Genomic DNA, 25,314 nt, shown 5'->3' with positions numbered 1-25,314 from the left:
TAAAATCAACTATCCTTGTGTGTCTGTGGCATCAGCATTCTTATTGTTTATTTGTCCACTATGGAAGCATATGGCTCAGTTGCAATATGGTAGCTGTTGAGCAAGCACTTACTGTATTCTCAGACAAAAGGATTGGTGTTTGGGTCACCTCTGCTTATATTTTGATGAGAGGTTTTTTTTTTCTATGGAAAACAAAATGCATTGCTGTCCAGGTAACTTCAGGCAGGAAGAAATCTATGTTGAAGAAGCATAATGCTCCAACTTGGACCATTTTCCTTATTAGCCCCTCCTGATTAAGTTTTTCAGTATTCATTGTTGTTGCATTGGATATTGTGGTTATCTTGTTATGGTATCTTAACTGCAGAGCTACCTTTATGCTGTTTGTGGTGTGTCAAGGCATTTCCTAATTCTTTGACTATTTTGTGCAGCGTGGCTGAGGACGCTGGTTCAGTTGGGCAGTTTGGAAGTGTGGTTTTGGAAGTGTGTGAGCACTGATGCTCCAGTTGTGCTGCCCCATTCACTGCAGCTGAAATCAGTGTTTAGCGGATGTCCTACTCATGACTTACTCTGTTTTAGCTGAGTTACTTTCCTTGTATTGTCTTTGACTAGCCTTAGGTGTTTAAACAGATTGTGTTAAGGCTGCTATCCTTTCCTTGAATAAGGGTCTTTTTGTCAAATGAGTCAAGGGCTTTCAACTTTGCTTTAAAAAGTGAATAGAGGATAGTTTTTAGCAAGAAATTGTCTATGTACAATAGGCTGCCATTACTGTCATCTCCAATGATGCTATGAAATAATGCCTTATAATTTTAAGTCATGATATCTTCTTAATATCTTCAAAAGTGTTACGAGTAGTGGCATTTATTTTGGTTAGGGGTGGGCAAGAAGGGGGAGAGGGAGTTAATGTTTTTCTGCAAAGGAACTAGAGTTAAATTGTCTGCAAGTTCCAGAGTTAACTGTTTCAAAATCAGTTTCTGGTATATTAAAGTAATGCCTCAGTTTTCACAGTTGCAGTCTTATTGTTTCTGTGATTCTGCATTAAGTACTTGGATTTTCCCTGAGTATGAGCTAGTAGAAGGAGCTTAATTTTGTCTCAGTTTGCCTCAATAAGAGAGATGTTTTTTACTAACTTGCTTACTGCCTTTCATTTTATACCACTGAGAGCTTGCTAAATATATACATGCTTACTTGCAGTCATAACAATACAAAAATCACACAGTGATATGATTCATGTCCGCTCCTAATTTGTTGGTGAGAGTTGCCTTGTAAATTGAAATATAGATTTCTTTATTTTAGGGATGTTGGGTTTTTTTTAATGTTTGTTTGTTTTGAGTTCTGTTTTCTTTTGAAGAAAGGTCTTGGCAAATCTTTTGCGTCAGCAGGTGTCTTTTCTTATTGCTTACTTTTAATTGTGAACTGCTGTGGTATGTGTCAGGACATCCTGACTGGAAACCATATGGTTTACCAACCATCTCCTTGCAGACTTATTTCCTTTGAAGCCTTGTGTACTCTGTAAAGTGAAGGAAACCTTATACTGCTTCAGTGGATCTCTGGTTGGAAGATAATGTTAGTATTTTTTTTTTTTCAGTTATAATGCCTAAAGCTAATTAAGCTGTAGAAGAATTTTTGTGTAGCATTCTTAAAAGCTTTTTCTAAAACGGAAGGTTCCGGTAACGTGCTCTATATCTCTCCAAATTCTGCAGAAAGTGTAGCCTTGTAAACTGTCTTGTATGTAATGATGTGAGACTGAAGAAAACTTCATAAAATTTCTGCAAGAGAAAATAGTTCTTCCTTATAACTGGATGTTCTTTTTGTATAGCTGAATTGACTGACTGTTGAAAATACAGCAACCAGCATAAGCAAATAGCTTTTTCTTGTTTTAATATTTTAATGGTATTTCTAATATATATGAAATAATTTATATTCGGCTTGTTGGCACATCTGATCAAAAAGACAGACTTCAGAAAGATAATTAATTCTTTGTTCATGAGATTTAAGTTAGGGTAAATAAGTAATTCAGAATGATTGCAGCCTTCTGTGCTTGTGGTCTACTCTCATTGCTGATTTTCCTCTCTGAATAAACATTTTGATCTTTCAGATACTTTTTTCCCCTGCACTATTACTTCAGAGAGCTGTAAGGCTTGATCAGTGACAGATTTTTGTCACCTGTAGTTGGTCTTGTGAAGAATGTCAGTCTAGTTTCAAATTTTCACTAAACTAGAAATCACAGTGAACTCAAACTTCAGAGGGAAAAAAAATCTGGTTTTCCTAAAGATTTTCACTTCTGTATTTGGGATTCTAGTTCTTACTCTTCTACTAAAAGAATTCATGTATGTCTCTGCATGGATGATTTTCAGGTCTAGCTACACATGTAAGATTCTTTGACTGTGTTTCTGACATCTCCTTAGAGAATTCTCTGTCAGCCTAACTTCAGTGCTTTTCTGATCTTGCAAGAATGCTATCATAGCCAACCTTTATTCTTTGAAAATCCTGCTTTAGACATCTCCTAACCCAGGCCCCTGTTTTCCCTTTTTTAAAATCCTGGTGACCTTATCTTTATATCATAAAATATAAATGTCATTTTCAGTTTTGAAGCTCTTGCAGTTGTGTATTGCAGTTTCAGAGTCCATTGCTGGTCAAGAGATGATCAAATATGTTTTACTTTAAGGAATTCCCAAATTATTTGAGAGCTTGCTGTGGAACTTTGCAGTTTATGTCTAGAAATATCAAACTGCTGGTGTTCAGTCTCTGAACCACTCTTCAGCATGTTGAACAGCTCATGTATTCATATTTGCCTGCTTCCTTTTTTTTTTTTTTCCCTATTGAGATGTAAATATCTCTGGGATAAGGCCTGTTCTACAACATGTCATTGGTCTAAAAGTTGAAAGAATAATAGAAATTACTAAAATAACAATGAGTTAAAGGTCTGTTAGTGGGAGCAATCTTAAGGCAGTGAATTTCTCAGTGGTGTAGATGTAGAAATTACAGGAGAGGTCAGCAATAGTGATAGAGCTCTGAATTTGGAGAGGTGAGCATTACAGGATACAGGTTCATTCCCCTCTCACCCAGAAAACCTCAAGGATGCATTTTTTTTCAAGTTGCTAGATTAGTGGGAATAGGAATCTGCTTTCAGCAGTATTAAGATGTTTTTATAACCTCATTAGTTACCTCAAAAGAATGTCAAAGTCACTAATATATAATGTGGCAATCTCCAAATGATGCCTGTAAAACTTTTATACCACATGGTCTTAATTTCTTTCATAAGTATTTGCATATGTACAGCTGCACACACATCTAGTATGTGTCCCTGTGCACTGAACAGCTCAGTGCAACAGCAGTCAAAAACTACCTGTTAGTTTTAGTCTCTTTTTCTTCTAGAACAGAGCATTATGGAACAAACTATCAGAAAATTTACATAGCTCAGAGACAATTCTACTCGTGTTCTGTTAAGGATGTGTAGGAAACAAAGAATACCTTTCTCTTCCAGTAAAATTTCCAGTGGAAACTAGATTCAAATAAAGGTATTCTATCAGCCTGAACTTATTCTTTGAGAAATATATGTTCAATATTTTTTGCCATTTGGGATCATAATGATTCCAAGTCCATTGAGATGTTTTCTTCTATTTGGTTTAAGTGGCAAAGTTTTAGTAGTGAAGGGACTACAGGAGCAGTTTTGCTGAGGCACTGCCAGAAGTCTCCCCCTGTCCAAGCAGGACCTGCTGCTGGCCAAGGCCAATCCCATGGGCAGCAGTGGTGCCTCTGGGGCAATGCCTTAAAGAACGTGGAGAAAAACTAATTTGAAGAATCAAATTTGCAGGACAGAGTGGGAGTGGTGGGTGGAATGTGTTTTTAAGGTTTGGTTTTATATTCTTGTTACCCTACTCTGATTTGATTGGTAATTAAATGAATTAAGTTCCCCAAGTCGAGAGGTTAAGTACCTGTGACAGTATTTGGTGAATGATCTCTCCCTGTCCTTGTCTTGACCTATGAGACTTTTGTTATGGGTAGGGGAATGAGAAAGAAGCTTTGGTGGGCACCTCCTCCCCCAGCCAAAAGCAAAGCACTGTACTTCTATTCTAGCCAGGAGCTAGAAAACAATGAGTTTAAAATATTTTGTTTCCTGGTTTACAATATCTGTTTTTGAGTGACCTAAAGTCTGTGTGTTGTAGGTAATAACTTTTGAACCACTATCGCACTTCAGACCATTTTCTTATGTGCAGAGCTTTCAAAATTAAATTTCCTTAGCCTCCAAGAGGCTATATTGTTGTATAAAGAGAGCCAGCAGATGACAAAGTAATTTATGTCAGTTCTTAGTAGATACTTAACCTGCAGCAAACACATCTGTATGAAAGTACTGCTCTTGGCATTTGTTGCATGCTGTGTTTTGATATGCTCCTTAGCATATATTAGACAGGAAAAGGCATACTTTCAGGGCAAATCCACAAAATATGTAGGTAAGCTTGTTTGCTTTTTATAGATATGACAAGATTAAGTAAAATTTTGCCTCTTTTGACATTAGAGACTATCACAGAATATAAATGAAGTAGGATTTAATTCTCTGGGACTGGAGGTTAGAAAAATATGTTATACCAAATAAATTGGAATATATCAGATCAGTTTTTGTGTCAATGGATTTCTTGTCTTTTTTACATTCTCCTGTTTTTGCTTGTAGGTAAGATTGTGCCAAAACCCAAAGCTTCAACTCAAAAACAGCCCACCTTATATACTTGACATTCTACCTGATACTTACCAACATTTGCGACTTATACTGAGCAAATATGATGACAACCAGAAACTTGCACAACTCAGTGAGAATGAGTATTTTAAAATCTACATTGACAGCCTTATGAAAAAATCAAAACGGGCCATAAGACTCTTTAAAGAAGGAAAGGAAAGAATGTATGAAGAGCAGTCACAGGACAGGTAAGTTAAATACCTAAATATGAAGTAGATCATCTGGTCTGCCTGCATTCTTAACACTGTTTTCTGCAGCCATTGTGTTTTGACATTTTTAATTATTCAAAGAGCAGAAATATTTATTGCTTGGATTCATTGACCCTGCAGTTCAATCAGTAATTTGCTGGATTTGTTCCACTGTATGCTCTTATCTGTCGCTTTGTGACCTTTAAAACCAAGTGCATTTCCTTCATAAAACATTTATTTAATTGTAATTACTTATTCACAGGGCTTACAGTATGTAATTTTTCCTGTGGTAGAGAGAATGACTGTTCACTTGGATTGAGCTTGACCTCCCTCCCTACCCTAGATCCTTAAACTTTGGGAACCATGATGGATATTGACTTTGAGTGTCACAAGTGGTGGAATGAAGCAAAACAATATTCACACTTTTTAGATATGATGTGATTTTATGATCAGGTAATGATAATGTTAGTTTCATGCCGTGAAACCTTTTCAGAAACCTAATGGATTCTTGATTTGCAACGGTTCAGTTTTAATAAAAGGAATTAACGTCCACTTTATCTGCAGTCTTGGTGGTAATTGAAGATGTTTTTAATATTTGATTTAATTACCTAATATTTTAAAAAATAATATTTCAGGAAATTCTCTGCAAGATCTGCAGTCTTGTTTTGGGAAGAGGGGGATACAGCATTGTTGTGGCCATTATTCTTTGCCTTGTGTGGTATTACTGTAAATCTATTCAAACTAAAAGAGATGCTCTTTCTGATGTCTCCTCTTTTTAAAGGAGATAGTGGGGAATGAGATGTCAAATGAATGGAGGACTGAATTCCTGCTCTTCTGTCTGTCTGCACTTGAGCTCTGAGGCAGGCATGGTGGCAGTGTAGTTTTACAGCTGGTGAAATTGTTGGTAGAAGCAGTGAAATGTCTACATTCTTGTAAAAGTCACTGCTGTTATGTTTGAATTCTACATATGTTCCTTCCAGATCTTTGGCAATGATTACAGCTACTCAGTCTACTGTGGCAGTCTTTTGGGCTTGATAGGGTGTCTGAAATTTTCTTGACACCTAAGGACTTTTTTCTTAGCATCAAGACTGTCCAGGTGAGAATATACTTAGGCCAAAATGCTCCAAGAGTAGAAAAATACACTGTTTAAGGTATTTGAATGATCAGCAAAGATTTTGATGAATGAATATATTTTTGTGTTTGAATTTGTAAGTGTGTAAAGCACTGTATATGTGTTCTCACCAGATTTCTTGAGAGAGTTGTTCATCACTGAGCTTATTGCTACCTATTTTAGGTATCCCATTTGCTAGATGAAGAATGATAGAAATAATTTTCTTTCAAAGGGAATATCAGCTTGTTATGACAAGGGAAATTTGACAGAAGAAGTTGGATTATATAAGCAGGTTTTATTTTGACTTACCTGTGTTGTATGAAACCCTAATCTTGTTACAAGTTACTTAAAGTTAGCAAAAATTAAAGCAAATTTCAGGGTCACTTTTTCAAAACACTTGCTATGAGCTCTGTGCAGTCACTCATGCAGTATGTTAGTAACTCCAGTTGCTAGAGTTGCTTCTTTCCAGTTACCCATTTCAGTTCTTGTGTTAGGGTAACAGTGGTGATAAGACTTTTTTTGTGAAGCACAGGTGTGCTTCCTTTGAAGAAGGTGTAGTTAGCATATTTGCTGTCTATTTGGGCAGTAAGTTAATTCTTGTGAGATGGTTGGAGAGGAGGGATTTTAAACCAAATCATACTAAAGAAGTGCACTGAATCACAATAACTATTTCAGGCTTTTAAAGTTAGTATTTCAGAGGGTGGCAGCTATCTTATTTTGCTTAACTGATGGAGTTCAGAGCTTTACTCTGTTGGATGAGTCTTGCTAAGAAGGGAAGATAGAGTTTACAAATTTGTTTCTTGTACTTAACTGCATCTATTTTCTGAATACGGTATCTTCAACGAAATGACATCCTTTCAGTCAAGTAAGAGATAATGTCCAGTAAGTTCTATAAACTATAGTAGATATAGTCCACACTGAAGTCTTTCTGTGAATGAAGTAATTTTACTTTTTGTCACAGATTTTACTTTTTAAAAGGTTATTAACACAAGCTTATTAGAATTACTGGTTCAGGCTCATCTACTCTTAAAAGGCTTTCTATGTCTTTGAAGGTTTTGGGGTTTTCTTTTCTTTTTTTCATTGCTTTTCTTTTTGTCCTTTGTTTATTGGGAAGTAAACTAAAGCTGGAAAGCATCATTTCAGTGAAGTCCAAACTTCCTTCCCTTTTGCTGTATTCCAGAATTAGGCATTCAGGAAAAATAAAATCTTTGTTGAATGGTAGTTTTTGAGACAAATGTGTTATCCAGGTGTAGCAATCAAGCACATAAGTTATAATAATAAGACTGTAGGAAGAATAAAGTGGCAGCGGGGAGATTACATTTGGATTCATTCAAGGTGCTGGACATAGTCTTTATTTCTTACTAATGGAGACAAGTGGGAGGTTTCCTGTGATTTCCTGTAAATCATATCTTTAGAAGAATGTCTTGAAATGGAACTTATTTTCTGACTTTTAATATTGCTCGCCTTCTACTATAGGCCCTTTATGTGAGGAGAGGCAGAAAAGTATAAAACCTATTTTAATAATCTCTTTAAAAATGCTCCTTGATTGAGGCAGTGTTAGTTGGCTGTTTGTTTTCAAGTGGTATTCCAGAAGTGGAAGATGGATATTTCTTAAGTAGTGCATGGTACAGATGAAGCTGTCAAGAGAAGAAGACCCATGGTGATTTTGTAGTCAATGTTAGGAAGGTGTGCAAGAAGGAAATGTCAGAGTCAAAGAAGTCCTTCAAGGTGATCACAAAACCATTTCTGTTTCTGTCTAGAAAGTCTTATTAAATTCTCTTGTGCATCTGCCCATTTGGTGTCTCGATTCAAATTATGTGTTTCTATATTGTACAGTTTGTTTAAATGTTGGTGCAGAATTCTTATAGTCTCTGAAGTCTTCTAAGGAAGTCTTGTACCTGCAATTCAAATGATAGATCAAGTTCTCCTTTGTTACTCTTCATGGGTGTTACTGGGTTTATGGAGTGTTCATTCCTCTTTCTTAAGTCCATGTTGGCAGCTGTGATCAGTTATGGTTCTTGAACTGGTTCATTAACGTACACAGTGTTCTTTCTGCTGCAGAAATTCCTCATCTATTTCTCCTTATTCTGAAAGTAAAGGGCTGATAAGAGGTTAAAATAGTATCAGGATGGATGTCAGGTGTGCCAATTGTAATGCAGTGGCCCTTTGTGTACTTCTGTCCTGTGGTAAGTGTGAGGTAACTCAGCCTGCTTCCTTATTGCCTCTGCTTACACTGCAACCTTGCTGTTTTATTTATAGCAATTTAGGAAGTTTATAACTTAGCTAGCCTCACAACTTATTTGTGTCTCCCGGCAGATTGTGGGACGGATCAGGAAGAGTCAAGTTTTAATTCAGGATGATTTTGTTTGGAGAAGTTAAGATTGTTTTGGCTGATGGTTTTTTGTTTGGCAAATAGAATGAACAGATTCAGAAAAGGATGTTGTTAGTGGCCCTTTTCATAGAGCCAGTTTTGGCTTTTATCACATAGATAACTTGGTAATTGTTGAATAAAAGTTACGGGCTCCTTGGTATCCTGTGATTTTTTCTGTTTTCCAAGCATATTATGTAGTTTTTGGTCTCCAGTAAATTCTCCTAAGCTATACATACCATCAATTTGTTGTTTAGCTTGATATGTAAATCCCTAAACTTAAATTGTCTCAACATATTTTAGAGATATAATATATTGACTGTTTTAGTCTAATCTTGCTTAACCTGAGAGAAAGGAATCTAGTATTTGGTTTTTTCCCCTCTTGTATTTATTTACCTGTATTTTTAGATCATTCCTTCACTTGATTTTTAGTTAAAGAAGTTGCCTTACTCTGCTTGAAAGTCTTCTGGAGTGTTGGCCCATTGCTCCTGTGTGTCTCCCTAGAAAAAGGAGGGCACTTTCTCTTTCAGTATATAATGTATGGTAAGGTAATTGGGAATGGAACTTGGCTGCAATAAATAGCCTCTAACAAAGAGGCTTCTTCTGGGGAAAAGTGACTGCATGACTGATTAGATGGAGTTGCATGGGAGAAGGAAATGCAGTGATTTTTTTTTTTTTTTTAGGCTTTTATGTTATAGTGAGAATTTCCACCCTCTTCTCCCCTCCTGTTCCTTAGATGTGATGTAAAACCAGATGTAAACCAAACAGCTTTAATAAACTCTTTGGTGTACCTGACCCACATGAGTAGCTGAGCTTCAGTGCAGATTTGGTGGAGCACAAGCTGTTTGCTATTTTTGGTTATAGTTGAAATTAAAAAAGGAGTGTTACACAAACACACTTTTCAGACAAAGAGACTCTTGTTGCAGCGGGCAGGTGAGAACACGTGGAGGTTACAAATGGTAGAGCAGTATTATGACAGCTTGTTCTCAGCACAAATGCAAACACTGCAGTTGTTGTAAGGCAGTATTTGAATTTTAGATTTTTTTTATCATTTTTAGTGCTCGGGGGCGGGTATTGTCAATTAAGAACAAAGGAAGTATTAGTACCAGAGTTACTTAGAGGCAACCATTTATTCAGATTGCAGAGAAAGACAAGGATTTTAAAACCACAAAAAGATCCTCGTGAAAAAAATAATGGCTTGTAAATTCTTATAATTGATTTAGATTCTTGATTCATTTCTAGTTCTAGTAGAGGAGAGATATGTGCACTTTCTCTTACTTTTTACTCTTCTAAAATCAGACAGCATTTTCTGTTAGTGAAAGGTCTCTTCCAAACATTTTACAAGTAATGTGGTGTTGGCAGTCATGTCTGAGCAGACTTCAGCTGGTTGTAAGGGGATATATACACAGTCTGATAATTTCCTTGTTGTCTTTTGTATAATTATTTATGCCTCATGAAAGTGTGTGTGATGCTGTTGCCAAATTTTAAGGCGCCATACCATTGATGCTCATTTTAGGCAGGTATGAAAGCTCTCAAAAAGTGCAGTTAGGGGCATCAGTCCTGTAGGCTTTCCATATATTAGTTTCCTTTATGATAAAGCTAATGATAGTTCTGCTGCTAGGATTATACAAAATGACTGTTGCAGTATCTAAACTGACATATTTTTCTATATTATTTCAATTTAATTATTTCAAATACTATAGGATGGCACAATGAACTGGGGGAAGTAGTTGCTTTTCTGAATATGTAGTACTTTTGGTCAGAGATGTCTGGAAATGCTCTGTTGCAGTGAGGATACCAATACCCATTTCTGGTCTCACATCCCTTCCCCATACCTGCCTGCAGGGTCTGTGTGGTGGGGGCAGACCATGGGCACCAGCTATAAATAGAATTTTGCTTTTAGGTGTGATAAACACCAACTTTGGGAACTTTCTGAGGAGCAGACAATGCTGATCTTGAATTTAGCATGTAGTAAGGAATTCTCCTGTAATGGCCCTGAATGAATCTTTCATCAATCGCTTCTCTCTGTGCATTTGATTTTTAGAGAACTTGGTCTCTGCTTCTCTATCTCCAGAAGTATTTTATATTCAGTGATTTATATTTATTTTAGGATGCCTTCAACATTAGCCTGCATGTTGGAAGTTGCTTGCCATGCAAGCAGGAACGCAAGGAAGATTATAGAAGAAAGGATCCATTTTTATGAAATGTATGCCTAAACTTATAAGCACATATAATTTTATTTTTAGGCTACAAAAAGAAATGGTTTCTTTTTCCTAATTTTCTGTGGCATAGTTTTCCATTGGAAATTAGAAACATGAAAGAATAAAAGTCTGCTTTTATTCTATAAAGAGATGAAAAAAAGGTTGGGAATAATCACTTTCAAGTGCTACACTTGCTGGTTAGTCAATAGAAGCTCTTTGAAAGTTAAGCAAAGCCAGTTTGTAAAAACAAACGTGCTGTAGTTGTAATCCTTTGTCCAAGGAATGCTTGATCAAAAAACCAGCCTAGAAGATATGCTTGCTATGTATCAAACCTATAGTAAGGAGTAAGAAATAACCTTCATCTGAAAAAGTGCAGTATATGTTTTGGTTAACACAGGTGAAGTTTTAGTTCAAAACAAAAATGACAGAGTGGGATATTGATGGAAAAGCTGATGGATGGAACTACTTTATTCCATTCATTTAAATGTGGCATGCTAGGGGGTACTTTGATAATGTCATGGAATTTTTAAAATACTTTGTGATCATTTGACTTAAATTTTTTTTCTTCCTATTCTGTTCTTTGCTTTGATATTAATCAAGTTAATTTACTTGACTCATACTAAAAATAACAGAGTTAATATAATTATTTAGTAAGTCTTTTTATCAGTGGCTGCACATTTGCAAGCTAACTTTGTCTTTACAGATGGTGCAAATAATGCTGTGCATGCTCTAGATCAAGGCAAAGCTTTAATATGATTAATTTGTATTGGAGGAACAAGGATTTGTTAAAAAGGTAGGTTTGCTGTTGTATGCACAAAACAGTTTTGTTGCTTTCAAGATGAATATGTTGGCATGCTTTATTCTTTTATACTGAGCAATTCCAAATGATTTAAAAGCATATTCTCTTGATTTTAGGGATATAATTTGCTTGATTTGAAAGAAAATGTGATATTTACACAAAAGACTGTGCAGTGAACAAAGCTGTTAAAAAAATCCAAATAAGCAGGATGAGTAATCCATGCAAAGGACCAAGAGTAACCTCTGAAAAGAAGTAGATCTTAACCCATAGTGCAGATGGAAAAAGAAGTCAGAAAGTGAATTTATGTGAGGGATAAACTTCCTGAACAAGCAACCAGGTGACTGTCATCAGTGTCTACTTAATAATGCAGATGCCTAAAAGCCTTTTTAATCTTTCTGGTTTGAGTGCAACCAAAGTATTCATTATTGAAATGTTTTTATATTTGTCTCTAGCATATGATAAAATAAAGAATACTTTTGCCATCATTTGCTCAGATTTCATGTTGGAATTAAAGAGCTATCCCATCTTGTAATGCAAGATTTTCCCCATGATCTGTTTCATTACCTAATTTTTAACATTGTGTAAAGTGAAATATATATTAAACAGTGTACTGACTTTACTGTATTTATATCTTGCAAATATCTTGGCAGGTCGTATTCATCTTGCAAGAAAATTGTTGAAGAAGTAATTGTTTGTTCATTTTAGTCTATTTGGTCATACTAATTAGTACGTTACTTCTGGTGTATCCAATGTAGAGAAAGATTTAACTGTATTTCTTCCTACTATGATACAAGACAATGAACTAAAGGGGAAACGTATAAGTAGTAGATGCCTAAGAAACATTTCTGGGCTATACAATGAAAGTTATAGTATGTGCTGGCATATGGATTGAGCTTAATTTAATTTCTGTATGGGTAAGTTTGTTGTGATCTCTCTGTAGGAGGATTTTAATTTATAATTTTTGAGTGGTCAAACAGTAGAGATGTAATTTTAGTATGGTATCTGATGCAACATATAGATCAGTACTCCACTGGAGACCTGGACAGCCCACCTGATGAGCTAGCCTTTCACTGCTATTAGCTGATTTTTGGCAAGCTGTGACTCTACAGTGGCAGAAAAAATTTGAGCTGGGGGCACAAAAGGCACAGACAGAGCGATTTTCTGGAAGCAGTAGTGAGATGAGAAAAGGAGCAGGAGCAGTACCTATGTTAATAACAAAATGGAGAGTTGGTGCTTGACCGTGTTCCTTTTGGCTCTGCTCTGAGCAGAAGGAAGTGACCTGAGGTGGAATGGAATAATTCCAGATCCTGGCCATGCCCCCCATCCCAGCTACTGCCAAAATTAACCCTGCCCTGGCTGGAACCAGGACACCTATTCAAAGAAGTGAAACCTACCTAATGGAAAATCTGTGATCGTTTCCTAGCTCGTGTAGGTGATTATTCTGTGACAAATTCTAGTCTTGATGACGGTAAGAACAAAGAAACATTTTAATCATCTTAGTTGTTTCTTGTGTGTGTGCTAGGCCTCAATAATGTTCTGAAGGCTTTTACTAAACTTTTTATTTGTCCTGAAAAGAACCCAAACACCTTCATTGGCTCTATATCATAAATCTTGTTGCTTTTAAGAGGTGATAAGTTCATTTGTTAGTTATCCCTCTTAAAATAGGACACTTTGGGCGATGCAGTATTGTTTAAGAAATGATTGCATGATAAAAAAATTGCCTCCTGTTACGAGTTTAAAGGCATTACTGTAAGACAGGCAAATGTATTAGCATCTGTTTTCAAATTTTTCCAATGGAAAATGGTCCTTAGCCAACAGAATATTTTGTGAACTCATTTCGGAGTTGATTCTGAGTCATGAATGTCCGTCATGGGAAGTATGAAATGCAGGGTCAGTAATAAAATGTCTTGTACCCAAGAACATTTATTAGAACAATGTTTAATTTTTTTTTAATAGCAGTCATTAATTGCTGGGAGCTGGCAGGTGTACATCCTAAAGCAGGCCTTTAGTTCTAACTGCTCTTCAGTGGGAGAATGTGAAAAGACAAAGAGAAACACCTTCAGATGTCCTCATGTCAGCATTTTGAACAGTTTATGGGGCTATAGAGAATTAGTCATTGTGTAACCTGTAAAAAATTAAATTATTGTGTTATCAGATTACTTTAAGGTTTAGTATTAAAATCCCTGAGCACCATTCTTAATTGTAGAGAACACTTAGTTTTGACAGAAGAAAAATAATTTCTTTAAAGTCAAATTAAAAAGTTTCAGCAAATATGGTGTGTAAGCCTTCCATCAGTACACATAGGGTAAAGCTTGTAAGTTGTATTTAATACTCTATAAATGTCATGCATGTTAAAGGAAGATATAATGCAGCAAATAGACCCTGAAAATATTTCTGTTTGTTCAGATATACAGCCTGTTGTGAAAATCCTGAAGTGGAGAACCTGTGTTCCAACTGTTGTTTGTCATTAAAAATGATGACAGTCTCTGTTAAGAACATCTGGCTGCCTAATGTGCCAGCAATAAAGGAGATGTCTATGTTATGTTAACTTAGCTTGTTCTTGTCTCTTCATTTTTAAGTGTTTGGTTTTAAAATACTGGAAAAAAACGAATCTGTTTGAAATGAAATATTGTTCTGGCCTTCAGCTCTGAAACCCTATAACAGGAAAAGCACATATTCAGTTGCTAGATCAACTCAATAATGCTGAGTTGGTCACAATGAATAGGCTGTCTCTGTATTCTCTGTATTTTTTGTTCTGAGTTTGTACAGCTATGCCTTATTTTTAGTTAGGTTATTTTTTTCTGGTTGCCTGAGTCATAGTAGGTCACTTAGATGTAAGTATTTTGCCATTTAATTTACAGTACAGCAGTTCCAGGTTTTTCTAGAATTTAGAGTAACATTTACAGTTACATGCTTTTTGATTATAGCAGCAGATTAATGGTGGGTGATAGGAGTGCTGATCAAGGCTTTTGTCTGTTCTAGCTTCATAAGAATTTTTAATCCACTTCATAAGTGCATCTTACTGACAGCTCATTCCCAGTGGCTAATGCTCCCATGGTTTTACAGCTTAATAATACACATTCTGTGCTGAAATTGGGGAAATACAGAAAATGTGGGAAATATAGCCAGGTTTTTTTGTCTTGCTCAAAAAGTCATATGTCAGCAGGCTGAAATCCTCTTCTCCACTATTTTTTTTTTTAAATGGTCTTCTTTAATATGGCAGACTGGAAGACTGTATTGTACTATTTTGTTCAGATCTCTGCACATCCTTCCTAATCCTTGATTCGTAGCTGTAGCAAATACACTAAGATTAAAAGAAAAAAAATAAAAACACAAAAAAAACACAAAAACCCACACAAACCCAAAAGTATGTAGCATCCTGTTCATGTGTTTCCTTTTACTGTTAATCCCTATAATTAATGCCCTATGAGGAATGGGGCTCTGATCACTTGCAGAGCACAGCCATGGAGAAGACAGAGGATGGAGCAGGGGTGAGCTGTCCTCCAGTCTGGGCTTGTGTGGGTTCATTAACTACACCCATGTATGACTGACAGAATGAATGTCTGAAAGGAATCCTGCCTTATTGTTAGAACTTAAAATGTCCCTCAGACATGTTTGGAGGTTCCAGGCCCAGGTCAGAAGCATTTGAGACCCTGGCAGGCAGCTGGAAACAGCTGTGATTTTGGGTTTGAGCCATGGAATGATTTACCAACCTTGCAGGAAGAACAAGAAGTCACAAAAGTTTAGATATTATAGTAGAAGTAGTCACAAAGTAGAGGGAAGAATTTTTGAGTGCTGTACAGGGGGTTCTGGTTTTGTACATGGAGGTCAGAGGTTTTAAGATGGAGGGATTTGGGCCTGCCCTGTCCTCCCTCTTTCTCCTTCCTTACCTCCATGTTCTTGGTGATGTTGGCACTCACAGATTGGTTTAGAGTAGAAAAGCACCATTTAATATAATGAGTCTCAATGCCAGGAAGAGACGTGTTTGAATACCACATACCGGTTTTTTTAGTGGCTCAAGAGGAATATGAATACAAAAATGCTTTTCTGAAAGTGCAAAAGGTTTTTTCAGGGTTTTCATTTGTTTGCCCTGCGTGAATTTAGTGTTATTGGTGCTATACTGTCACGTACAACCTAAGAAATAAGCATAGTTTTTTAAAATCTTCCAATATATCTTTAAATGGACTCAGAGGACAGATTTTTGGATATTTGTTTTAAAAATCAGTTCTTTATTTAATGATTTCTGAGAATACAGCTTGTTATTGGAGTGGATGACTGAAAGGATTTTGATATACCTTCTCAAAACTTATAAACCCAGTGCACCCAGCCTACTGGAAAGGGTTGTATTAGTGAAATAAGCTAGCTTATGTTTACTCAGAGTAAACAAAGCAATAAAAAAGAGCAAAACCCATCTCTTAATATCTATTTTAATATGGTAGAAGTGTCTAGTGGCTAAATCCATCAAACATAATGGATCAGAAGAGTCATATCTGTTAGACCAGTTTGAGGCACCTGCTGGGAAAAAGAGCCATGTAAATGTACTGTTTCTTTGTTTATTTGTGCTTTGTTTTCAAGGGATGTTGTACTGTGCAGAAAGTCTTTCCAAGGCAGTCTTTTCCTTGGGCAGTTATTTGTTCACACTTGTTTTAAGCCTGTTAAGGAGTTCTGTTTGCTATGTGCTTGATGTGCCTAAATAAACTGGGAGGGGGGCAATGACAAGTAAACCTCAGAGTAAAATCAATTGACAGCTGTGAAGAACATTTCAGTTGTGGATATTCATGGCTATGCAATTTAAGATACCTGTCACATCCTTCAGTATCCTTGTTGAACATCAGTTCCATGAATGCCAGCCATTTGCTGTATTAACAGAAGGAAGAGTATTTGTCACTGGAAAATTGGTGTATGGATTAGAGTTGCCAAAAAAAAAATGCCTCAGAAGATGTTTCATGTTCTTTTTTACATTTATGTATGCTTGTGTCTCTCTCTTACAGCTTTGCTGTGTGGTAGCCTTTCTTCCTTGTTTTTGTTTCTAAAAGCTTAGCTGAGAATCTGAAGTGAAAGCAAATGGTAGTGCTGATTTTAGTACAGCTCCCATGTATCCTATTCCTGGATTTTCAATTTGCTTTGTGTAACAGCAGATGGTCCATCTATTGTTTCATTTTTCTTTGGGGAGTCTGACCTTCTATAAGTGGGTGTGTGCTTTAGTGGAAAAAGAACAAGTGAAGTAGGTTTTTTGTGATGGATGTAACTCACTTTATTAAACTGTTGATGACCTCTGCAATTCTAGCTGTCAAGATTTATTTTTATTCGAATGCTTGCTGTTGTGTGTAAATTCTGTCATCAAGGTGGTTTTTTCTTTGTTGAAGTGTCAAGGATAGTTTTGTTTCAAAAGGATTGTTCACTGCCATAAGTGCTGTTTTGTGAAATGGCATAATTTTACCATATGCCTTGGGTTTTGTTTGAGATACTATGAATAAGCAGTGTGAGTGCTTTCAAAGAGGCATTCCTGCTGTCCCACATCAACCATGTGGGCTTTCAGCTCAGCTTCCCAGGAAGACAGCAACATATGTGTACACAATGTGTGTATTATACTGGCGCCCACTCACAGTGCTAAAGATGTGTCAGCATTTCCAGAATAGTTCCCTATTTTAAGAGCCTTGTTTTAGCCTGCATGTGAAAGTTGTCTGTGGTAGAACTTTACACACAGTCTCAGCCATTGTAGTTTTCAAGTGTAATTTTTTGCCAGGTGAATGTAAGCTGATTTAAATGACTGTATGCAAATTGGATGGAATACATCTAGAGGCCTAGTGTCATGATAGACTCTTAACTCTAAAGCAGTACCTCACCATTAAGTGTCCTGAACCTATAGGGAATGCCACTATTTTGAGGAATTGTAAGGGATTTGTGGTGAATAAATATTGCCTTGGGCTTGTGACTGTTGTCTAAGCTGAACAGCAATTATGTTTCTGTAGTAATTGAGTATGGGGAACCTCCAGTTTCACTGAATTTCTTTCATCTGATTGAGTTTCTATCACTGTAATAGCCTTGAATTAATTGGTGTCTCCCTTATTTATAAAATCAGTCTTTTTTAACATACTGAGAAACGGGGTAAGTTTGAACTGTGACAGTATATAAACTGTGTTCCCCCAAGTTACGATGTTTTTTTGCTGGAAGCCTTTGCCTAATTAAGAAAGCATCTTGTTCCATACATGCAGCAGGGCAAGCCATGGGGCAGGATGTGCTGATCTGTCCTGTGTGGGTGGCTGTGTAGGAGCAGAGTTCAGACTGGATGTTGAAACAGGCAGACTTCAAACATTTCAGTTTGTGTGCAGGAGCAATAACTTGCTACTACAGCTTCAAAAGCTACATGCTGTAAACAAAATGTTGTGTTATATCTCGGGATTTACTTATGTGTGATTGTATTTGCTGGACAGAAGTTTTATTTTAAATGAATGTGTTTTCAGCCCTCTTTAGCTGAATGCCACCTACAAGCCTCCATATAAATGGCAAATGGTTTCATCTGAGCAGCAGTGGGTCAACAAGACAAGCCTGCAGTTTGAAGATAAGCAAAGCAATGTTCTTCCACATTTTGAAATCCCAGTTGAGAACCCCTGAAAAGAGCTCCTCTGAGCATCCCTGATAGGAAAGATGGGTGGGTGGGACATTGCTGTAAAAACACTTCTCTTGTGCAGCTCTACACATCCAGTGGTCCCACATTTCTGCAGTGGTAGATTATTCTAATTATTGTTTTCTATGGAATGAGTCCTGTTCATGGCTTATTTGAACCTTTTGACAGGAACTAGATGTGCAATACATCAGGCAATATGCACAGTGACAGCAAGTATGCAAATTGCTGACCTTAATTTTTGTGCCTCCCTTAGGAAACACCAATCAATGTTGATAAAGGAATATTGAATTGGCAGAAACCTGAGACTTTCTGTTCTGAAACCCTGTCAGTGCACTCCCACCAGTTAACCATAACCCCTCCCCAAACTTCGAAGTATCTTCTGAAACCCAAAACTTTGACTGCAAAGGACAATGAGCCCAGATGTTGCAAGAGCTTATCCTGTGTGAGCTGGAGTGGTTCAGCCCTGAAGCAAACCCTGGTGTAACCTTTTGGTCCTTTCTGGGCGTGGGTGGAACTTGCAGGGGAAAGAATGACCCAGGTGATGCCCTGCTCTTGGATATAATCAGGTAGCTAGCAGTGCTCATAACACATTTATGTGTTGGGTATGCAACCCAACTGCTCTGCTGGTTAGATGAATCACTGTAGTCTGAGTTCCTTTTAATGTTAGTCCAAGAGAATTACGTGTCTGCAATGAAGTCTGCAGGTCACTAAGGCATTAGATCTTGTGTAAAGATCTAATTTAGAGTGCAATAAATATGCATAGATGATCAGCCACTACTGTGTCCTGCAGTAAATAGCTCTGCAGGATGATGGCCATAATTTGTCATTAGAAGGTCTGTGTCCTATTTTCTCCATCTGTAAATGTGATTGTTTACTTAATCATGCTTGTAAATGCTTCTGTCTTTTTAGCATCAGGCTGCACTGATGTTGGATTAAATTCCTATGGCTGATGCCAAAGCTCATATTTGCATGTTTCCTCTGAATGATCCACATCAGAGATAGAGGGAACTTGCACGAACCTCAGACAAAAATCAAAATTTCTTTAGGCAGTTACTTTTTAAGATACCATCTAATAATACTTGAAACAGTGATGAGAGCCTATGCAAGTCTGAATGTTTGATGATATTCTGGACATTTGAGGGTAATTTAAGTTTCATATAGATTTGATTCTGCTTAATAAGGTGTATTTGATAGCATTTTAATTTTATGTACCCTTTTGGAGTTTTTCATGAAGACCATACACTTTCTGGGTTTAATATTACAAAATTAATTTTCATTTATAACAGCATACTCATTTCAAGAGTAACTAGATGGATGATAAAATGCACACCAATCATGATAACAAAAAAAAAGGTGTTTGAATAGCCTTGGATTAATCATATTTCTTATTTTGCAACTACTTTCATTTCTGTGTAAGTCCTACATACCCTGGAGCTCCCACTGTAATGGTTCTACCTCATTTTCATAATTAGCCTTCCCTCCCCAGTGCAGTGTTGCTAAAATGTCCCCAGGGTTCCTTCTTCCACAAGGCTTGATTCCCCTGTGAATTTAGGATGAATGTATGGCCCCTGGGGAGCAAAAATAATATAGTCAGCAGATACAGCTGTCCATGACTGCAGTGTTATAACATAGTTTTACACTGACAGCTGAGATTTTAAATACTCTTTAGCTTATAATGGAAAGAACTAAGTAATAATAATGCTGTCCCATCAAGGACTATTCAAACAATCACATGCACTTAAAGAGATACTCTTTCATCTTTGAATAATTAGAGAACATTTTTATTTTTCCAGTCCAGCAAATGTTCACCAGACCTTCACAAAAAGCTTACTTCATTCTTTTTGATGTTGTTAATGTTTGAATGGCAGTTTCATTTGTACAATACTTTAATTCTTCAAAGTGGTCTTACAAAGGGTAGTTAGTTTTTTATGTTCAGAGGGATTTATTTTTAAACAACCATACTTTAGCTTTTTATCAGAGATACGTGATTACACTGAGAGTTTTGCTTTGCCTCACAATTTGGTGTACCCTGTCTAGTATAATTTGTTTGAAGAAATCTGCACATGAGCCATTAGAGGATAGGTACTTGATACTGCCTGAACTTGTGCTTTCTAAATTAAATAGTGGAAACCTTTTCTCACTGTTCTGTTCCTATTCTGTTGCAAAGAAAATATTAATAAGATTTTAGCTGCAAACTAATTTGAAATCTGGTTTGCAAATTGTGGGGAAAAGCAATGCAACAGAAGTGAGTGTTAAAAGAAGCCTAATTTACTTCTTCTCATTAAGTTAGTGGATTGAATTTGGTGCAGTCAGAGTTGGGATATATTGCACTGGGCTTTGTGGAGGTCTTGTGACACTCTTAAAAGGTGTTAGGTATGGCCAGGGGGGGTTGGAAGATAAAATCTTGCAGAGGAAGAGTGAAGGAGAGGCAAGATTCATGAAGTCCTGACTGACCCACCCTTGAACCTGCTATCTTTGTGGCCTCTGACTTTTTGGCAAATTAGTAGGCATGACATGAATAAATATTCTGTTTTCTGTTATAACATTTAGTAGCACATGATCAGTTGTTTAGTTTGTGTAAAAGCAAATGACCCCTCGGATTTCCTTCTCTTTGAATCTCTTTTTATGGATAGAGGCATAGGCATTTAGAGTAGTTAGTCAAATTTATTGAGAGTTCATGATAAAAACACACACAATGCACATGTCTTATTTCTCCTGGCTATATATGACCTCAGTGTTTTGTTCCTGAGAGAATCAACATTTAGTCAATAGCACTCTCCAAGGAGTGCTTCAAGTGTGTAATTTAATTTGATTCCATTTGGTTTATGGTACCTACTTAATTTGGAATTTGTGGCTAAATTGAAGACTGAACTAAGTTCATGTACCTCTTTTAAGTCAAAGCTAGTTGGAGTATTTGAGTGTTCTTTGCAGTAAAGAATTAAGCAAGATTTATTAAACAGCTGAATGTCTATTCAAATCTGATTTACCAGCAGTAAGTTCTAATTTGTTGTGCGTTCATTTTAACCTAAAGCTATCTAACTAAACTGCTTTGGTTTCATTTTCTCTGTCCCTTACTGTAAGTTTTAAAGGAAATGCTGAACAGTGGCTGCTGTCCAGAAATCTTCAGAATCGTGAGACCCAAAACTGCTGATTCTGCTACTCGTGCCATCATTCCTTCCAAAAACAGCTAGTGCATGCTTTTGGATGTCAGTGCATCTGCTGCTTTGCAGGATGAAATGTGCTCATTTTCAGGGCAAAGGCTGCCTCAGGAACAGAGCTGAAGAATACGATGCATCACAATTTATCAACACACAGTTTTGTGTCTGTGGAAGGTGGTATTATCCCAATGTATTTGTGTTAGTGAAGTTATACTCTGTAATGCTGACACAGGGATCAAGTTAAGGATGAAAGAAGTTGAGCTTTTGCTTTTCTCATATGGAAGTGTTTTGAATTGGAGTGTGTAGGGAAATAACCCACACACTCCAATTTTGAGCTGGCTCAAAATATATCAAAACAGAGCTGTATTCTATGGTTTTTATTATATTACTTACCTCACTGTTGGAGATGCAACTGCTCTAAATTTTAATATCTGACTTAGCAAAATAGTTCTATAATTCTAAGGTTTTTTGTCAAAGAAACCCCTCCTGTTTAATTTTTGCATTGTTATTTTAATAAGCTTATATGATAAGACAGTTTATATCAAAGTTAATATATGTTTTCATGCCTGTCTAAAGCTTGACAGAAGATGAATGCACTTTAAGACATTTTTTTAAGCATTATTTTAAAATCATTGTTGCATTGTGTTTCTGAAAGTTGATTTAGAATCATATTCAGTAATGTTCTAATGTGTAGATAAAGACTTAGAAGCATTTGATTCCCACCCTCACATGCCAGTGGTTTGTATATTTTACACAACGACTGACCTCTTAGTGTTACGTGTGAAATAAGTACAAGTGGGATTTTGGCCATATTCCTGACTTTTATATGGTATTTAGTTCCTAATACAAAAGTGCTTTTAGATTTTTCTTCAGCTAGAAATTGTGGAAATTGAGATATAGAGAGGTGTGAAAGCAATTTTCCTAGGATTATCTAGCTTGTTCAGAGCAGCGCCAGGAAGAGTGTCTCCAGCTCTTCAGGCTTTTGCTTTGATTCCTGTATTATATCATGCTAAAGATTTTTCTGCTTCCATATTGTTACTGAAAAGGGGAGGATACTTAAGAAGATATTTGCATTTGTTAGATCCCTTTCTGATCTAGGGATTTGCTGTAAGACCAGGGTGATCTTTCCTGGAAAAACTAGCACATTGGATGTAGAGTTACTAGGACAAATTTACTTTTTATGTGGATAACTACCAATCTGGATTAAAAACTCTTTAGACATTCCCTGGCATCAAGTATATACACAGTGGATATAATGAATAATAGCAGAACCACATTATATAATTAAATTTCCATGAAACGTTGGATTTTTCTGATTTTGTTTATTGAGCAAAGCTGGAGTAAGTGAACTTAATCAGTTGTAAGCATTTCTTTTTAGCTGCTTGAGAACAGGAGAATGGAATTAGCTTCTGCTCCAGTAACAGGAAATAGAGCATTTTGGAGTTGGTTATATATAGTACAGGTAAGATGCAATGATTTGCACCAGCATGTGAGAAAGGTGCCAAGCTGAGCAATAGGCATCAGTGACTCACCCATGATTAAACCTACATTCATATTACCACTCTTGTGTCTAAGTATTCAGAAGTTTGTGATGAGGACGTGGAGGTTTTAAAGCTAAATTGATCAGTTTTTATTTCCAAAGGTCACCCTGAATTTTGTCTTCAGCTCTAGTGAATGAAGAAATGCTGTTCTCAAAATGAGCTTGCCCTTAGAACAGGAATGTTCTCCTGCAGCTGGCTGTTGTTGCTGTGCCTGCCTGAGTGTAGGGAATGCTGCAGCATCTTCTGTCCAGTGTCTCCATTTTCAGTGCAGAAATGCTCCCTCCCATCTGAACTTCAACTCTTGAACAGGTAATACTCCAGGACATAGCTGGGGACACACAGAAACTGGTTTTAAACTTCAGTTCACCACACAGCTTGGGAATTGTGCCTTGTGGGAATCTTATCTCTTACTCCTTTTTGAGTTGGTATTTATTTATTTAGCTTTCTATACTGGAAATTCAGTCTTTTTTCTGAAAAAGCGATATCGTTAGCATTGAACAGTCAACTCCTCAATTTTATTTCGTGTTAGACTTGGATTTCCAAGTGGGCATGCTGATCTTAGGATTTGCATAACTGAAGTTGGAAGGGACCTTTGGAGAAAATATGGTTCAACCCCTCTGCTCAAGCAAGGCCACCTGAAGCCAGGGAGGAGAGAAATAATTAATTTTCTTCACAAGTTTGAGGGAAGGTCCATGTCCTGTCTTTCATTTTGGTTCTTGCAGAGAGCAGTCATATATATGTATAAATAACTGTCCTAAAATATTATCTGTTTTAATGTTGTAGCAGCTGATATCAGATAAATTTTTTTCTTTTTTCTTTTTTTTTTTTCTGCAATAGACTCTGGTTTCAGTTTAATTCTTACTGAGTATGTATCACATAGGCTCATGTGAGTGAAGTTAACAGGATGTTTGCTGATAACAGAGATTTCCAGTCCCTTTCTCCCCCTGCCACCTTTTTTTTTCCCCTTCTTTGGAGGAGGAAAGCTGTGGGGAGCTTTGGGGTATGGATACATCTAATGCTGCCTTTGCTGAGCTATAGTCCACTGCATGTGTTTAATAGATACCAGCTGGATGACAGTAGAACTGAAAACAGAGCCACAGACAAATTTGGTTGTAAATGACTGGAGAGGAGACCTCCCTGCACACTTTAGTTTGGGTAAGGTGACGTATGAGAATGGAGCAATGTTGGCACAGAGGAGGAATGTAGTGTGAGAGAAACTCCACTGAAAAAGAAGTTCCCTGATGATGTGGGAGTGGCTAAGTCACCTTGAGTTCTATTCAGTTGTTAAGCTATAAAAATTGTTAAGCTAACAAAATTCCATTTTGGAGGGAAGAAAGCAGCTACCATGATGCAAGGGTAATTGATTTTTGTCTACTAACTTATATGTATGTTTTATACAGAAGGACGTGTACAGTTGAGCTGCAAGGAAGCAGATTGTAGGTGGAGGACCAAAGCCTTTACCAAAATGATGTAAATAGGTAAAAACTCATAATAAAATTCTCTTTTTTCTTTTTCAGCCATTCAGTAGGCATAGACTGTTACACCTGTTAAGTCTAAAAGCAGCATGTGACTTTCAAAATAAGAGAGCAAGGTCTTTGAGACAGAGCCACGTGGCTTTCTCACCCCTAGGCTGAATAGGGAAGAACCATGGAAGCAACCTGTGGCTTTGGTACGTTTCAAGAGAGAGCACTGTTAGTAATATTTAGACATATGTAAGAAAAGGTAGAGTTACAGGAAGTCTGGAGAAATCCTATGGCATTTCCTGGAAGGGTATGTCTGAAGATTTGGGACTAGCTGTACCTCAAAACTCATCAACCATGCAGACTTTTAAGCTGCTTGGTTTAGTTATGCTTAGAAAAGCAGAATATTAATTTGCTGGGCTATAAATATAACACAGTGAGAGGCTGACATTTTAAAGCTCAGGATGTATTCTGATGTGTAAGACATGCTTATTTCCTTGAAGAGCTGTTAATGAACTCAGGTCTCCAATTCACATGTACTTCCACTGATTGGAAATAACTCCAAAGATGTTCTTGACCAGTCCCTTGTTTTGGTTCCCAAGGGTTTAGTTTATCATATTGTGTTCTATGGGAAGTATATAATGCAAACAAGTCATCAAGGAAAGTTAATTAAAGACTAACTACCTGAGCTGCTTCATTATGTCTGCTGACATAAGAGTAGGTTTCAGTCCACTAGATCACAAATAGTGAGATTGTAGCCTCAGTGACACAATTTACAGGCTCAATGTCCTTCCTGAACTGAGGGGCCAGAACTGGACACAGCACTGAAGGTGTGGTCTCACCAGTGCTGAGTATGGGGGAAGAATCACCTCCCTACTCCTGCTGGAACCTCCCTACTCCTGCTGGTCTTTTGCGTTTTCACTGTTTCTTGCACTATTTATTCACTATTTATTGCACTTTGGCTTTTACAGTCTGCCATTCATGTTTTGGGCTGTGAAAGGCACATAGTCAGTGTATAGAATCCATAACAGTTGTGCCCTTCAGCTCAGAGTGAAGGCCAGCTTTCATGAAACTGGGAAGTCTGCTCTGTAGACGCCAAAGTTGTGCCAAGCAGCAGCACAGAGCACG

The 25,314-nt window shown here is 37.0% G+C and overlaps 1 protein-coding gene across 3 annotated transcripts in view; it reads left to right on the top strand.

Moving 5' to 3' along the window:
• The window catches only part of CBLB (Cbl proto-oncogene B), a 121,139-nt gene that overhangs the window by 4,929 nt on the left and 90,896 nt on the right, over positions 1-25,314 (top strand). For 2 of the 3 annotated variants that reach the window (XM_030283610.4, XM_030283564.4), the window contains exon 3: positions 4,670-4,920. The exons of the other annotated variant lie outside the window; for it this stretch is intronic. In XM_030283610.4, coding sequence (XP_030139470.4) covers positions 4,670-4,920 — 251 coding nt within the window. The remainder of the gene's footprint in view (positions 1-4,669; positions 4,921-25,314) is intronic. 3 annotated transcript variants of the gene reach the window in all.

Source organism: Taeniopygia guttata, chromosome 1 (genome assembly GCF_048771995.1).
Source record: "Taeniopygia guttata chromosome 1, bTaeGut7.mat, whole genome shotgun sequence".
Classification (NCBI taxonomy): Eukaryota; Metazoa; Chordata; class Aves; order Passeriformes; family Estrildidae; genus Taeniopygia; species Taeniopygia guttata.
Note: the sequence above shows the minus strand (reverse complement) of the source record. Positions and strands in the feature narration are given on the sequence as shown.